Source organism: Microcaecilia unicolor, chromosome 8, assembly GCF_901765095.1.
Source record: "Microcaecilia unicolor chromosome 8, aMicUni1.1, whole genome shotgun sequence".
In the NCBI taxonomy this organism is placed as follows: Eukaryota; Metazoa; Chordata; class Amphibia; order Gymnophiona; family Siphonopidae; genus Microcaecilia; species Microcaecilia unicolor.
Genome location: NC_044038.1, coordinates 52,693,689 through 52,712,106, shown reverse-complemented (window position 1 = coordinate 52,712,106; position 18,418 = coordinate 52,693,689). Strand labels below are relative to the sequence as shown.

General features: G+C 41.8%; 1 protein-coding gene across 1 annotated transcript in view; it reads left to right on the top strand.

Moving 5' to 3' along the window:
- MAPK8IP3 (mitogen-activated protein kinase 8 interacting protein 3) overlaps positions 1–18,418 on the top strand; it is a 229,698-nt gene that overhangs the window by 70,678 nt on the left and 140,602 nt on the right. Inside the window, exons 4-5 of the mRNA XM_030211285.1 lie at positions 6,293–6,384; positions 14,654–14,677. Coding sequence (XP_030067145.1) covers positions 6,293–6,384; positions 14,654–14,677 — 116 coding nt within the window. The remainder of the gene's footprint in view (positions 1–6,292; positions 6,385–14,653; positions 14,678–18,418) is intronic.

Genomic DNA, 18,418 nt, shown 5'->3' with positions numbered 1-18,418 from the left:
TTTGATTCTTAACACAAGTACTAAAAAGGATTTTATGATAGTATGAGAAAGTATATGCTATTAAAGTGCTGCGTCAGGGTGACATTAAAGATCTGAAGGAGTACCAAAAAAACAGGACTGTGTGTGTAGATTTTATTAGCTTGATGGTTTTTTTTTAATCTTTGTTTTCTAAATACCCCATTTTGGAGGATACACCTAGTAAAGATACTCATAAGTAAATATCCCCTGAACTGGATTTGAGTTCTTTTTGAGTGTGGAGGAGTGTGAAGTGGTTTCCGAGTAGGATTAAGCAGTCAGGGCCTTGGAATATCCGCCTTCCCCTGTATATCTGAACCCCTTTCAGTGTTTGCAAAGTTTTCTGTACCGTCTGGGGCTGGCAAGATCATAGCTTTCACCCTACCAAAAGAGGGGCTTTTGGAAATTGTTGTTGTGGAGGGCAATTGTATAACAATGTCAAAGAAAGGAAAATTAATTTATTTTATAAAGGCAACATATGTGCCTATGAGCCTTTATGGAATAGACTCCCAGAACCAGCCTCAGTAGGGCACAAATCCTCATGCACAACTTTACACCTGCTCTGAAGAACGTATGCGTTGAGGGGCTCTTGTGTACATCAAAACTCCACCGCAGATCTGCCCAAACTACACCCCCAGGAATACATGTGTGCAGTCCGCATAAAAGTAGGTGCTATCTTTCAGCACACATATGCCCTGTGGAGTTTTATAAGAATCCTTTTCCATGTGTTAAACATACTTTATATATGGAAAATGCTTTGTAAAATTACCCTCATTCCTCCTCATTGTATAACATGTCACTTAAAGTTAGGCGTCAATTGCACTTACAGATTATAGAATACTAACACTTATGCGTGAGACCATTGTGTGCACCAGTGCTAGTTGGGTATCAACCAGCAGAGGTGGACTGACCATTGGGACAATAGGGCAATGCCCAAAGGCCCATAGCAGTAGGGAGTCCACTCTCCCATAGCCATCTAATTTAATCCCTTTTACTAGGTGGTTAAGGGCTCATGACCCTTATTGCCTGGGGACCCAGATCCCTGTCAGTCCACCCCTGCCAACTGGTATTTTGTAACTTTAGCACCTTGCACTGGCTCTGGCAACTTAATCTTTGAGATTAAGGCTTTATTTGCTGAGAGGAAGTTAGTTTTCTCTGCTGTTTTATTATGTTGTTTTTCCTCTCTGAGTCCTTTAAATGTCCTCTTAAAAAAATAACACAAATTATTTTTCAGATAACATAATATTCCAATCATAATCTGAATATGGTTGACATAGGATCACTTCTCAAGTGAACACTAGGGCTGGAATAAATACTTCTGCAGTGTATCACCTTAGAATCTATTGCCATAAGTATATGAGAACAGCCATACTGGGTCAGACCAATGGTCCATTCAGCTCAGTATTGTGCTTCCAGCAGTGGCCAAACCAGGTCACAAGTACTTTGCAGAAACACAATTAATAGCACCATTCCACGCTACCAATCCCAGGGCAAGCAGTGGCTTCCCCCATGTCCATCTCAAATAATAGACCATGGACTTTTCCTCCAGGAACTTGTCCAAACCCTTTTTAAACCCAGATATACTAACTGCCATTACCACATCCTCCTCAATCGAGTTCCAGAGCTTAACTATTCTTTGAATGAAAAAAATATTTCCTCCTATTTGTTTTAAAAGTATCACCATGCAATTTCATTAAGTGTCCCCTGGTCTTTGTACTTTTTGAGTGAGAGAAAAACCGAATCACCTCCACCCGTTCACTCAGGATTTTGTAGACCTCAATCATATCCCCCCTCAGCCATCTCTTTTCCAAGCTGAAGAGCCCTAACCTCGTTAGCCTTTCCTCATACAGGAGCAGTTCCATCCCCTCTATCATTTTGGTCGCTCTTCTTTGAACCTTTTCTAATTTCGCTATAACTTTTTTGAGATATGGTGACCAGAATTGAACATAATACTTGAGATCGCACCATGGAGTGATACAGAGGCTTTATAATATTTTTGGTCTTATTTTGCATCCCTCTCCTAATAATTACTAGCACCCTGTTTGCTATTTTGGCTGTCATCGCAAACTGGGCAAAAGATTTCAGCGTATTGTCTACAATGACACCTAGGTCTTTTTCTTGAGTGATGACTCCTAAAACGGACCCTAGTATTAGATAACTATGATTCGGATTATTCTTCCCAATATGTATCACTTTGCATTTGTCTACATTAAATTTCATCTACCATTTGGATGCCCAGTCTTCCAATTTCCTAAGGTCTTCCTGCAATTTTTCACAGTCCGCACATGTTTGAACAACCTTGAATAGTTTTGTTATCATCTGCAAATTTAATTACCTCACTTATTGTTCCGATTTCCAGAGAATTTATAAATATGTTAAATAGCACCAGTCCCAGTATAGATCTCTGCAGCACTCCACTATATACCCTCCTCCATTGAGAAAAAATGGCCATTTAACCCTACCCTATGTTTTCTGTCCAATAACCTATTCCTAATCCACAATAGAACATTGCCTTCTATCCCATGACTCTTTAATTTTCTCAGGAGTCTCTCATAAGGAACTTTGTCAAAAGCTTTCTGAAAATCTAGGTACACTACATCAACTGGCTCACCTTTATCCACACCTTCAAAGAAGTGAAGCAAATTGGCGAGACAAGACCCCCCATGGCTGAATCCATGCTGACTCTGTCCCATTAAACCATGTTTGTTTACGTATTCTGTAGTTTTTTTTTACGTTAAATTTTTTATTGACAAGCTTTAATTTTATATTACAAACTGACACAAAGTTTTTCTTTTTAAACCCCTCCATCCCCTTCCCATCCCCCTGTATTCTGTAGGTTTATTCTTTATTATAGTTTCCACTATTTTGCCCGGCACTGAAGTCAGGCTTACTGGTCTGTAATTACTTGGATCACACCTGGAACCCTTTTCAAAAATCAGCATCACATTGGCCACCCTTCAGTCCTCAGGTACTACAGACAACTTTAACGACAGGTTACAGATCACTAGCAGCAGATCAGCAATATCTTGTTTGAGTTCTTTCAATACCCTGGGGTGTATACCATCCAGCCCAGGTGATTTATCACTCTTTAACTTGTCAATTTGGCTCAGTACAACTTCCAAGTTCACTGAGATTTCTTTCAGCTCCTCTCCATTGTCACCCCTGAACACCATTTCTGGTACAGGTAGATCTCTTACATCTTCTTCCGTAAAGAGCGAAGCAAAGAATTCATTCAATCTCTCTGCTATAGCCTTGTCCTCCCTGAGCGCTCTTTTTACTCCTTCCTGATCTAACAGTCTCACAGATTCCCTCGCAGGCTTCCTGCTTCTGATATATCTGAAAAAAGTGATATTATGAGTTTTACTCTCTGCAGCAAGTTTTTCTTCATATTCTCTTTTAGCCTTTATCAGTGCTTTGCATCTGGCTTGACAGTGCTTATGGTGCATCTTATTTTCTTCATTCGGATCTTTTTCCATTTTTTGAAGGCTGTTTTTTTGGCTCTAATAACCTCTTTCACCTCACCTTTTAACCATGCTGGCTGTTGTTTGCTCTTTTTCCACCTTTGTTAATAAGTGGAATACATCTAGGCTGGGCTTCCATGATGGTATTTTTAAACAATGTCCACGCCTGATTCAGAGTCCTAACTTTTGCGGCTGAACCTTTCAGCTTCTTTTTAACCATTTTCCTCATTTTGTCAGTCACCCTTTCAAAAATTAAAAGCTGCTACAGTAGATTTCCTTATTGACCACTGCAGATATCAGCTCAAATTTGATCATGTTATGATCACTGTTTCCCAGCGGATACAACACTGTTACCTCTTGTACTATGCCCCGCATTCCACTAAAGATTAGATCCAAAATAGCTCCCCCTCTCATATTGGTTCCTGGACCAGTTGCTCCAAGAAGCAGTCATTTATTACATCTAGAAATTTTACCTCCCTAGCACTCTCTAATGTAACATTTATCCAGTCAATATTGGGGTAATTCAAATCACCCATTATTATAATGTTGCCCAATTTGCCAGCTTCCCCAATTTCTGTAAACATATTTTCATCTGTCTGATCATTCTGTCTCGGTGGACGGTAGTACAGCCCTATCAGTATATTCCTTCACTTCACACCTGGAATTTCTTTCCATAGAGATTCCACTCTGCTATCCATTTAATGTAGAATGTTTATTTTGTCTGACTCAATTCCCGCGTTAACATATAGCGCAGCCCCCCCCCCCCAATTCGATCCACTCTATCATTACAATATATATTTTCTACCCTACTAACACAGAGTCCCATTGATTGTCCTCCTTCCACTAGGTCTCTGAAATGCCTATTATATCTATCTCTTCATTTAGTGCTATATACTCCAATTCTCCTATCTTATTTTTAAGGCTTTTAGCATTTGTATATAGACACTTCAAATTGTCTTTTTTCCTTGCATATACAGGCTGCTTTGAAGTTAATGGGGATAATTTGCATCCTTTACTCTGTTCTCTCATTGAACATTCCTGGTTTTCTTTCACCATTATTGAAACCTCTCTATTGGGATTCCCTAAAGATCCTGTTTCAGTAGTATACTTCAAGGATACTCCAAACCGAACCATGCATTCCTGGGTGACTGTTGGCTCCCCCCCGCCCATTTTAGTCTAAAAGCGGCTGTATCTCCTTTTTAAATTTTAGCACGAGCAGCCTGGTTCTATTCTGGTTAAGGTGGAGCCCATCCTTTCGTAACAGGCTCCCCCAGAATGTTGCCCAGTTCCTAACAAATGTAAATCCCTCATCCCTGCACCATCATCTCAACCATGCATTGAGACAGGATCTCTGCCTGTCTCTTGGGCCCTGCGCGTGAATCGAGGAGCATTTGTGAAAATGCTACCCTGGAGGATCTGGATTTTATCTTTCTACTTAGGAGCCTAAATTTGACTTCCAGAACCTCCCTCCCTCATTTTTCTATGTCATTGGTACCCACATGCATCAAGACAGCCTGCTTCTCCCTAGTACTATCTAAGATCCTATCGAGGTGATGCGTGAGGTTCACCACCTTCATACCAGGCAGGCAAGTGACCAGGTGATCCTCACGTCCACCAGCCACCCAACTATCTACATGCCTAATAATTGAATCACCAACTACAACAGACATCCTAACCCTTCCCTCCTGGGCAGAAGTTCCTGGAGACACATCCTCAATGTGAAAAGATATTGCATCCCCTGGTGGGCTGGTTGTGGCTACAGGATTACCTTCAACTTCACCAGGGTAATGCTGTCCTTTTAGGAAACCTCCTTCCTCCAAGGCAGCACAGGGGCTGCCAGACTGGGGGTGGGACTTCTCTACAACGTCCCTGTAGGCCTCCTCTCCATACCTCTCTGTTGCCCTCAGCTCCTCCGCTAGTCTAGCCTCAAGGCTGAAGTAGGCCCTGTTGTACCTGCTAGAGGCTATCTGTTAATGCTGTGGTACAAAGTTCAAGTTTTAAAACTAGGGGGAAAGGGTATGGAGACTAGTTGATAAAGTTTGGTTTTTTTTTTAATTCTGCCTATCAATAACCTACAATTCCTCATTTAACCCCCCCCCCCCCCAAATTCCCAAAGCCCAGAGCAGAATAATGTTCACTTACTAGAGAAATGTTCTCTTCTCTCAGAACTTCTCAGAAAGAAAGTTAAGTGGGAACTTTTCTCTATATATAGTTTTGAATCTAGGGGGACTGCTTCAAAGAGTTGCTTTCAAGCTAACTCAGTAATCAGATTGCCCTTAATAACCTTTGCAAATATTCTATTTCCTCACACCTTAATTAACACCTATTCAGGTCAGTAGCAGTGCTACCTCTCCAGCAGCCAAAGAACAGACAATAATTGTCTTTTTGAACAAAATTTGAGCCTTACTACTATCCTTTTTAATGTTCTTTGGCTGTTAAGTTTCTACCTCTAGAAAAAGCTTCAGTTTAAAACTATGGGAAAAGGGTTGTACGCTATGGAAGCTTGTTAATAATGCTTGCTTCTCTCTTTTTACCCCCCTAAGACTGAACTAGGCCCTGCTGTGCCTGTTATTGCTGTGGTACAAAGTTCAAGTTTTAAAACTAGGGGGAAAAGGGTATGGAGGCTAGTTGATAAAGTTTGCTTCTTTTTTTTAAAAATTTTTATTTCAGCCTATCAAGAACCTACAATTCCTCCTTTAAACCCCAATCTTAAGTTCCCAAAGCACAGAGCAAAAATAATGTTCACTTACCAGAGAAATGTCCTCTTCTCTCAGAACTTCTCATTTTTTCCCGTTGTTCTTTTCCTGTTTCTCTAGATGATCCAGACCTATGTGGAGCACATTGAACGGTCTAAGATGCACCAGGTAGCAGGAAACAGTCAATCAGAGGGTGTTATCCCTGGAAGAAGGTACACACAGAACCTATTCTATACTGAGTTTCTTGCTCAGTGGGCTGTGAGTGAGCTAGCACCTTCTTTGTGAGTGCCTGAGTGAATGATTAAACTGTTTTCCCTCCAGTCTGCTTGTCATGACATACTGTAGAGTTATTTCACGTTGGGGTGTGGAAAGGTAGAGGTGGACTGACCATATGGGCAACCGGGCAGTGCCCGAGGGCCCAGAGGCTCTGGGGGACCCAGTGCCTCTCTTCCCCCCCTGCACACTACAGCCCCATGAGTCTCAGTGGGCCCTTCCGAGGCCTACTTTGAAGGGTCTTGGTGGTCTAGTGGCCTTTTCGAGGGCAGAAAAGAACCCAATCTTTCCTTCCTGCTGCTGTTGCTCTGTCCAGCACTGCCATTTCTTCAAAATGGCTGCCAAGAATTCCTGCAGCAGTCTTGTGAGACTGCCAAGACTCACAAATCTGCCACAGAAAATCTTGGCAGCCATTAAGAAGAAGCGGTGGTGCCGGGTAGAGCAGCGGCAGCGGGCAGGAAAGAGTGGGGTTCTTTCCTGCCCCTGAAAAGGTCACTAGAGTAGACCACTAGGGTTCTTCAAGGTAGGTCCAGGGGGCTATAGTGTGTGTGTGTGTGTGTGGGGGGGGGGGTGCTGAAAATAAAGGTAGGGGTGGCGGCAGAGGGCACAATGACCTTTTTCTGCTCAGGGGTCCAGATCACTGTCAGTCCGCCCATGTGGACAGAGCTAATGCAAGTGTAGCGCGGCCAGCTACCCTCCAGTACACATTATATATGCCAAGGCAAAGGCAGTCTCAGTACCCATCAGCAGAGTTTTGTTAGCTGGTTCTAGTCAGGATAAAATTGCTTAGTACATACCATCAAATTCTCCTCACAGAAAGCATTTCAACTGATCTTACCACATAGGACAAAAGTAGCACAACAAAAGAAAGTTACTCCATAATAGATTTTCTTGCAAATAAGCCCTTCAAACACAGTCAAATACAAAACAGTTTTAGACAAAAAGTGGAAGAAACTCCTTTCCTAGCATTCCTTATGCTTAAGAAACAGAAAAGCTATTTAATGCTCTTACCTGGAGGGCCGATACAGTAAACTGTGCTACGGTTTAGCCCAGTGGTTTTATTAATTAATTTATTTATTTATTGAAAAGTTTTATATACCATTTTACTGGTGAAATATCATCATTCAAAATGGTTCACAATACCATAAAAGAAATACAAAATCATAAACAAAAGAAACAGAGAAATCACAGAAACTAACAGGACAATAAATACTCAAGATTTTCCTACACTCCCAAAGGTACTACAGAAAGGCATATGGTGTAGGAAAATCTTGAGAAACACCACTATGTTAAAGGAAAGTGCACTCAAAACTCTCTGGACCCTCTAACCTCAAAAAAGGTTCCTGGTGACCCATGGCCCTTGGATCCCCCCCTCCATCCTAAAGATTTCCTTGATGGCCCCTTTTACCTCTCTCTTTCTCTTGAGCCCCCAGTGTAATTTTGGTTTTAGCATAAGGTTTTAGATTCATTATTGTTGAATGTTAGTTTGACACTTAGATCTGTTCTAACTTGTGCACCAGACACCAAAAGAAAAATAATACGAGAAATATGTTTCCTACTTTGTACTCTGCATCACTCTTGCCTGCCAACATTAAAGATGTGTAGGGAGGGGGGGACAGTTTCAAGAGGTCACTGGAGAGGGGCACTTGAGCCCCCAGTGTAATTTTGGTTTAAGTGCCCCTCTCCAGTGACCTCTTGAAACTGTCCCCCCCCCTACACATCTTTAATGTTGGCAGGCAAGAGTGATGCAGAGTACAAAGTAGGAAACATATTTCTCGTATTATTTTTCTTTTGGTGTCTGGTGCACAAGTTAGAACAGATCTAAGTGTCAAACTAACATTCAACAATAATGAATCTAAAACCTTATGCTTGCTGCAGCTTTCTAGATTTGATTTAATATTTTAAAATCTGTGGTGATGGGGCCAGGCTTGTCACTGCATATTGCCACACTGAGAACCTGGGTTCAATTGCTGGGTCAGGTCTTCTGCTCCCCAGCCAGCTAAGTATGTGCACTGCTCTTAGAGTGGAGGGAGTTCCCAGTCACTGCAAAATAGTGACACCTATTGGCGAGAATTATGATTGTCTATTCTGGGCGGCTGAGTGCAGATCCCACGTTTTAAAGAAGAACAGGTTATCTCTACTGGAAGGTATACACTAATCGCTACAGCAGAGCGAGGCCTGGAACGCATTGACATTGTCTCCGATTTCCAGATGATTTTTAAATATGTTAAATAGCACCGGTCCCAGTACAGATTCCTGTGGCACTCCGCTACTCACCCTCCTCCACTGAGAGAAATGGCCATTTAACTCTACTGCCTGTTTTCTGTCCAATAACCAATTCCTAATCCATAACAGAACTTTGCCTTCTATCCCATGACTCTTTAATTTTCTCAGGAGTCTCTCATGAGGAAGTTTGTCAAAAGCTTCCTGAAAATCTAGATACACTACATCAACCGGCTCACCTTTATCCACATGTTTATTCACGCCTTCAAAGAAATGAAGCAAATTAGTGAGGCAAGACTTCCCCTTGGCTGAACCCATGCTGACTCTGTCCCATTAAACCATGTTTATCTTTGTGTTCCGTAACTTTATTCTTTATAATAGTTTACACTATTTTTCCCGGCACTGATGTCAGGCTTTTCTTAAAGTGCAGTAAAGTTTTGCACTTATTGTACAGTAAGTGCAAAGCATGTGTGTGCTAACTGTTCCCTTGCAGTTACCACATAGTAAAGTATTTTTCAATGAGGTAAGTGTAATGTGCAGTCTGTGCCCATTCCATGCTCATAACCTGCTCATTTCCAGCCCCATAACAGGCTGTGCAGTTACCTCCAATTCTACAAGTGGCTCCCAAAAATTAGGAGTCAATTGGGTGCGCAGTTATAGAAAAAGGCACGTTACTCACATAACATAATTAACTAATTGGCACTAAATTGGCAAATAATTGGTAATAACTACCAATAATTGGCATTAATATGCACCAATTGCAGTTGTGCGGTTAACAGACTTATTCCCCTATTCTGTAAGCAGTGTGCTTAACTTCTGTCGTGTGCAAATCCCAAAGGGAGCATTAGTGTAGGAGGGGCATGGGCATGTCGGGGGCGTTCTGCTAGTCATGCACCCACTTTATAGAATAGTTGCATTTATGCACCCAACTGCTTTATTTAGGTGCCACCATTTACACCAGTTACAGACAATGTATAAGTGGTAGAGTCTAAAGTTTGGCGCATTACTGCAGACTTACGCTAGTTTTCTATCACAGATTTGGCGTGCACCTCTGCCGTTATAGGGCACACTCTGTCTACCAATCAGTTTCTGAATATATTTTCTGGGTGCAATCTATTACTCTTCTTTGAGGCTTTTTCCTCCACCTCCATCTCATGTACTGGGAGGGGCAATGGGTTCCATCCGCCCAGGGTGCAGGCAGTAAGGGGGTGCACTAAGCAGTTGCGTGGCTATCAGCTCTACTGGCCCCCTGCCCCGGAACAAGAAGTTGATGTCAGAGGGGGCAGGGGATCGGCAGAGCCAACAGCCGTGCGATCGCTCAGTGCACCCCCTTACTGCTGGGGGGAGTGAAGGGGTGACATGCCTGGAGGGGGGTGTTTCTCCAGCCCGTGTGGCATCCAAGCTAGGGTAGGTAGGTAAGATGGGACACCAATCCAGATGTTTGATATCTTGGCTTGTGCTGGTCTTTGGGGAAGCCTTTTCCACTGTGTGATATTTCTGTCATTTTTTAGAACACATACCTCAGTGAAGTTTTGAGAATGTATCATTTATATTATAGAACAGAACTCTGAAATATTCAGACTCACTTTTAGTTGTAGCATTGATTCTTAAGGAGGCTGTGATTGGGGAGAAGGGAGGGAAACAAGAGTAGGTGAAGAGGTCAGTCAGCTCTGATGGAGATGCCTTATGTTTATCAAATTATTCTGGATCCAGGCAAAGGAAGTTTATATTCCATTATCACTTTTTCTGATTTCTTAGGATGGGAAGAAGAAAAACTTACAAACCTTCTGCCTGATGAGCTGACAATTATGGCTGTTAGTAGATTTCTAGGTTAAAGTTTTGTAATTGTTGTATTCACCCACTTAAATGCACAGAAATAAAGGTTAACAAACAAAGGAGTGTCTTCTTTGTTGTTAACCCTTACTTCTATATATTTTTAGGTGAATTGTTCTTGGGAAATGTGCTGTAATCCTATACCCCCTCTTACAGCTATACTATCATCCCCTGAATCAGGGAATATTTAAAGATGGTAAGAAGCACTCCAGTACAGGATAAGTGGTTACACAACAGCAGACAGACCACCTCAACACTAGGGAGCAGAGTTTCCACTTACCTGGTTAGTGATTTTTAGTCTGCTAACTGGGTAACTCCTTGGATAAGGTTAGGCAGCAGAAAGGCTCTCAAGTTTATTCAGTTACTTCTCTAGGTACTGGTTTGAATATTGCGGTATCCAGATAAGTTCCAGCCGCCAAGGTATACCTGGGTATTCAGCCCTGGCCGGTATCTGGATCCTAGTAATATCTGAGTGTAAAATAACTGTGGCAGCTGGTATTTAAATGCTGCCTGCTGCAGTTGAATATTTTCCCCCACCCCATGTTTATAGGTCCTTTTTGAATCTAAGATAGTTTCTTTGGGAGTTATGGACATGGCTCTGACATAAGGGCAGGAAAGGCAGACTCCAGTCCCTGAGCTTTGCAAATAGATCTGGTTTTCAAGATAGGCAAACTGTATCAAGAAATCACATTGTTGTTCAAACTACACCCTTGGATGAAAACACTTTCCAAGAATATTCATTGTCCACGTTAGACACCAAGTCACTAAAGTGTTCCGTGTTAGTTTTGCCATCTGTGCACACTAAGGGTTAAATTCTATAAGTGGTGCCTAAAAATCGGTGCCGAAGATTTTAGCTGAGTGCTATTCTTTAAAGGGTACGCATCCTTTATAGAATAGCGCTGAAGGCATATACTTCACCTAACACTAGGCACCAGCAATTATCCCTGCTAAAAGCTGGTGTAAATGCCGGTAACTAAATTAGGTGCAATTTGGCCAAATTCTGTATTTACGTGCATAAAATTTTGAAACGCCTCCGGAATGCCCCCTAGCCACGCCCCCCCCAATTTACACACATTAGGATTTACATATGGATCAATATAGACTACAGTCTGCGCATTAATCCTAATTAAGGCCAATTAATGCTAATTGGTTGTTAGCAGCCAATTATTGGCACTGATTTGCTTGTTAAGCAATTAAGTTGCAAACACAAATCAGTTATTTGCACTGATATGCATGTGTAACTTTAGTCATCATTTATTGAATCCAGGGTCAAGCACACAGTAATTAAAATAAAATACTTTTTGAGAGGGGGCATGTGTCGGGGGTGGAGAATGGGCATAGATGCACTAATCAGCTAATTCAGTGACATCGCTGCTGCGCTAACTGATTAGCATATCCATAAAGTGGGAGCTCTTAGCACCTCTTAAATATGAATCCGTAAGTGCTCCCTCATTAATATTTTTAAATGACTGCGCGCTAATGCTAACATTAGTGCACAGCCGTAAATGAAATAAATAAGAAAAAGCCTTTATTGATGGCTGCGATAGAAATGGGCTTAGGGCCAAATTCTATAAATGGTGCCTTAAAATCGGTGCCAAAAAACCACATGGTTAGCATGATTCTATAAACTACGTCTAAAGTTAGGCGTTCTTTATAGAATATGCTCATGCGCCGTTCTTGCAACTAAAATTTAGGTGTACTCATTTAGGCCACCTAAAACCAGGCCTAAATACAACTGTGCCTAGGTTAGGTGCAGATTGGGTGTATTCCATAATAGTGCGCATAGTTTGTTGAAACGCCCACAACCTGCCTATTCCATCCATAGCCACGCCCCCTTTTTGACTGTGTGCATTAGAATTTACTTGCACTGCATTGTAGAATACGCCTAGGAAGTTGTGCGCATACATTCCAATTAAAGTCAATTAGTGCCGCTAATTGATTAAGTACTAATTATCGGCTCTGACTTGTTAATCAATTAAGTTGTGCATGCAATTTGGCCATGCGGCCAAATTAGCGCGCACAAGTTAAGGCACCATATATAGAATTTGGGGGTTAGCAAGTGGGACAAGGAAATAAAGTTAGGAGCTTAGCACTGATTTTCAGCATTAGCCTCATAAATATAGGCAAACGAATGGCAGGCCTAAATTTATGAGTATAACTTTTAAGCTCCTAAAATAAGATGAATTTTCAGCCGAAAAGTTATGCTCCTAAATTTGGGTGAAATGGGGCATAAATTTAGGGGGCTAACAGGAGCATAAATATAGGTTCTCAGCATTTCTGAATATCGGACCCTTTCATTCATAAAAACTCTGTAATTCCCTAAAAATAGAAAGTCAAATTATCATCAATACATCCTTTATAATTCAATTTCTGCCTAACTACTTCTGATATAACCATGCCTTTAAATAATATCTAAACCTCAAGTAGTTATTAATCATTTCTGATTTTAAAGGTAGTTTCACAAATCTGGACCTTTGCCAACTTATAATTCAGTTATATGCAGTGGTCAGGCGACAAGTCTTTTTAGAAGTACAGCCAATTTTATTTCTAATTTTGATCTTAATTCTCTAGGGGAACTATACGTAGACCCCAGTTATTAAAATAATCTGGACCCTGACTGTATAAGTCTTAAATTCAATCCTAGCTTTTATTGCATGTAAGGGTGTAGCTAGAAGAAAGGGATTCACACTGTTAGCGGAGAAAGGAATTCACACTGAAACTGGTTTTATGTTGGTGTGATGATTTATTGCTTTATAGCTTTGCTCAAAACCACTTTGATGTTTGTGACTCCTGATGCAGGCAATTATGCTGAAGCACTGTGTCGAATCCTTCTTATGGCCATTGTGTACAGCCCTCTTTTTGACCTATTTGGGTCCCCTCATTGGCCTTTATGGGTTTTTTAAATGTTTTTATGTCAATAAACCCTGGCTGTTCTTTAGACGTCAGCACATCCACTCCTTCTTTTTTGTGTTATTTTCCGATTCGTAGGGGAATCCTTCTTTTTATGTTTATACCCTGCTCATCCGCCCACTCCCACACTCACATAGTAGAAGGCAGAGCATGATTGCATAACTGGAGGTTGTGGAACTATCCCATTTACCTCTAAACCCTGCTGTAAATACACTTTTCCATGTTGGTTAGTGACTGACATCAGCCTGAAAGAAGAAACATGGTAGGTGCTATAGCAAGTTGTGCAGGAAGAGCTTGGCTGGAACAAAAGCTTTACTTCCATTCCGGGCTTTGCATCCTTTGTGTGTATGTGTATTTGCGTGCGCACACATGCGAGACTGCACAGCTGTTTTCTTTACAGGTGAACATGTGCTTTGCCTGGGTGCATATTTGTGAATATCTGTCCATGCACAAGTGCATTCCTATGTGATCATGCTTGTGTACCCTTCCACTGGTGTGCATTATCTAAGAAATTTTGTGTGTTTACTGTGCTCATATTTAGATTTCAGTTTGTATGATAATAGCCATATGCACATGCGCCACTGCACCGTTGCTGTATGTTTCATAAAATGCATTTGCATCTGTACCAGCACTTGTGCTACTGGTGCTTGAGCCCTTTGGTGGGATGTGTTTGTATGAGCCGTTCTGTATCTGTGTAGCACTGCACCAGAATGTACTCTCTGCCAGCATTTGACTATAAAATACCCTGATGAGTCAATGCAGAATCTAGGGGGAATTCATGCATCATAGTGCTGCTGTGTTTCTGTCAGCACATGTATCCATGATGGACATAACTGAGTATTTCTATGCTGGTGAGGTGTGTTGAAGGCTTGTACAAATACATATATGAACAGTGACAGATTGCTGTTGTGGTTTGTACATTTGTGGCTGTCATGGCAATAATATTCATATGAATGCTTATGTGGGTTCTTGTATGTTGCTTTAGTGGGTACACATGTACCATATCAGCACTGTTATGTGTGCATGAGTAAAAGGAACTCGTACTCCGGCCCTTGTGTTGCTACACTTGGGCATATTGCATAAGCACAAATTAACACCAATGTGTGTATCTATGTATTTGCGTAAGCACTGGCATGCATGTGTGCATGTGTTTGCATGTCTTTTGCACTCTAATGGTTGTTTTCTTGTCTCGCTTCTTGTGCCATTGCCGCTGTGTTTTGCCTGCTATGTTTGTCACTGCAGTCATCGCCAGTCGTGGAGGAAAAGGTAATCTCTCTTTCCATGGTTTGTAGCTGCAACCTTTGGGGATGAATAGCATAGGGCTGCGCTGGGAAGATGGAGGGGAAATAGGAGAGTGCAATGTTGAATTTATGGACCTTGACCATTCCAGCAGACCTCTGTGCCCATTCGCTGGTAAACTATAAGGGCAATTTTAAGAGAGATTAGGGATACTGCAAGCACATTTTCAAAGGGAAACTCTCTGTGGGCTTTGACTGTGTGGGCCAGTAGGGTTTGGGAGCCACAGACTTTGCACCTGCTTTATAGCAGGAACACGATAAAGCAGGTGCAGGGATTTCATGTGAAATTCCCATTCATACTTTCCTATTCTTGCTCTAACCCCACCTACAACCCCATCCCTTTCTAGCATAGACATTGTGCAGTATTTAATTCCTTTTAATGGGACTGTTTGAAAATGGCCCTCCTTCGGTAGAGGGGCAGCAAGTGCCTGTCAGACATGCCAAGGAGGTTTGGTTGATTATGTATTGTTTTTTGCCTTTTTTTTAAACACCTATACAAATGCTTTATTGACTGATACCCCTCATTTCCAATAAAAGTTCAGTGTTAACCAAAAGGCCAACAAGGGACCACTTGTAAAGTAGAAAAACCCCTGTGCTGGGATTTTAACACAAAGGACCAAAAATGGCTTGACTTTTGCTCACTTTAAATGTGCTGGAAATTTCAACAAGGAGCATTGCTACATAGACAGATGACATTCGGCCCTGTCCAGTACGTACACACAGCAGTTTTGCCCAGACTTATTCAACACATCATCAATATGAAGAACTTCAAAAGCCATAAAGAGGCCTGATTTTCAAGAGAATCAAAATATGCAAATTAACCAGGTTCTTAGGCTAAATGTATTTCAACTACTTACCAACTCCAGCAAGAGAAAAATTGGGGGGGGGGGGGGGGGGGAGAAGGAAGAATGAATCTAGCTACAGATAAACTAGAGAAAAAAAAAGCAGATTAGAAATGGGAGACAAATGAAAAAGGATTACTACCAGATGTAGGAAAGGATAGAAAAGTCATGAAAAATAGAAATGAAAATGAGATCCTGGGAATTGACGAGGAGAAAGCAAGAGAAGCAGTACAGACCTGGAGCAATCCAATTGGAAAAATGATTGGACAACAAAAGGTATAAATTTATTTTCAGCTTTGTGGAGAATGAAGCTGACATTGCAATATTCATTCTTTCATATCTTGCTCTGTACAGGAGGGAATCTCTTTTCCACTGCTCAGTCTGACTGATTGGGTTTTCTGTTACATTTGTGTACATATTTTTCTAATTTTTAAACTTTTTTAGTACTAAGTGAGGGTCTTGATTTTGTCTGTGTGATCAAGATGAGAGGTTCTGTAACGTGCAAGTTATCTGTACAAATCTGCAGCACTCTGGCTTGTTTACCAGCTTGGAGGTTTATTGATCTAGAATATTTTTAGTGCTGACTTTATAGGTAGGGTATATACAGTTTGAGTTCTTGGACTTGATGCTAGTATGGTTTGGTAAAAACTTATACTGTCCCAATACTATATTTAGTGCTAATGTAAACCCCCTAGTCGTGGAGCAGGTAAATTTGAATAATGGAAGAAATAAATATATGAGTGTCACAGTTTTAAATAGGGTTCCCAAATAAACTCCACACAACCAAGGGATTTAGCAAGAAAAAAAAATATTAAAGGTTTTATTAAAGGGTAAAAGGGATAGAGGGTAAAGTAAATAGAAACACTTGTTGGTTATGTTTCTTAAATGTTGGTACCAATTTTTACAGGTTGATGGTATTAAATAAACTCAGTGCAAGATGTTAAATGCTTTGAGATAAGTTACAAAGGAAATAAAGGCAATAAAAACTTTTAAAACTACAATTACAGTCACCAAGAATCACAGTTATCAAGGATCACAGCTATCAAGACCCCAACTCCACATCTGCAGTAACCCAAAACATCCCACACATGTACACAGCACTAATTAGTGTACTCAGATCTGATATATATAGTTTTCAATTTGTGTGCACACAATAATATTACCGGTATATCAGATCTTCGCTAGCATCGCTGCTTTCTTGCATTGGGTACCTTAGTCATCTTCACTTCCACGTCTCTTCGGTTGGGGAGGTCAGTCCACTGGTCCAGGGACTCCCGATACCTACTATTCTGACTCAAAAAAAACTCAAAAAAAGGAAAACCTTGACTTTCTATGGAACTGGTGGACTAACTAAATTCAAATAAAACAGATAAGCAGGGGAAACTCCTATCTAACCCGCCCAAAACATGACCCCTTTTGTTTTGTTCTGTTATACAACCACCCCAAATCTCACTGATGGACGGCTACACTAACTCCCCTAGAGGCAGGCACTCACAGGACTCAAGGCTTAGGCATGGCAGCTGTTCCTCCAAGGCAGGCTTTTGTCTGGATCCCCGGAGGCAGGCATAAAAAACCCCCCACAGTGTTCACTTTTAGTCTGGCCACTCAGTGCAGGGGGATGCCTCTTCTCTCTCTCTTTGTGGATGCTCAAACCAGCAAGCTTCTGGGCTAGATCCCTCCTGAGGCAGGCACTCAAAAAGCACAGTTTCTTTTCTTGTCTGGGCACTCAGTGCAAGGGGGGGGGGGGCTGTCTCTCTCTTCTTGTGGGGCTGCTTCCCATAAGCCTCTTCTTTACAGGACAGTCTCACAGCCGGCTTTCTCCTCTCTGGACAGGCAAACACTCACACAGAGGGATGCCCTGGGGGGACTTCTGGGATTCAGGGACCTCACCAAGCTGCTCTCTCTCTCTTCAGCTCTGCACTGCTCCCAACACACTCCAGACCCCCTTCTCTTTCCCCTCTGCTGCTCTCTCTGCCTGAGTGCCCGTATTTCCTTCAGGACTCACCAGCTCTCTCTTCATCTGGAGCTCATCAGTGGGTCCTCTATCAGCCTGCAGCTGCCTCTTCTTGTCTTGATTGGATCTTATCCTCATCCAGCCTGCCTGAGCATGCCCCTCTCTGCCTGAGTCCGATTTCTTCTCTCAGGCCATGCTTTCAGCCACCATCCTTTGTCTGTAGCCTCGATTGCCTTCTTGTGCCTCTCCACTGTAAAACTTTTTTTTTCTTTTGTTCCACTCCTCCTGCCCCTGGATTGGCTCAAAATTCGCGCCAATCTAAGGATCAGACTGCCTCCTGCCACACCATTGGTCCAAATTCGTGCCTCTTAGCAGATCCTGGCTCCTATTGGCTGACTCTCACTCTGTCCCCTCCTCTACTTCCAGTTCTCAAACAGCAAATCAGGAGCCTGGTACTGTGCTCTCAGACAGCCAGTCGGAAAGTTGGTAACAAGTCTGCACTTCTCTCACAGTTACAAACTGTTGAAACTTTATTGACAGTTGACACACATCTAGCAGCCATGAACATCTGAGTTCTTTGTACAACAGTGCTGGAGCATTTTAAACACTCTAAACATTCTAACAAAAGGTGCTAGCATTGTTGCTGGCTCTCAGCTTGTCCTCTGTGTCTCCCTGCTCACTGCAATATGCCCCTTTCCCAGGAAAGAGGGGGGGGGCAAGGTAAAAGCTTCTTTTCTTCTCTATATTTACACTAAGGCAAGAGTGTGGGCATTCCATCATAGCTAGACTGATGGTACTGTTTGGTTCCTATCTATATACCTCAGTGATTTATGGGTTATATTCAGTGCCACTGAATGTGGCTGGGTTTAAATTATTAAATACCATTTAAAAAACCTGGCTGTGTGGTTATACT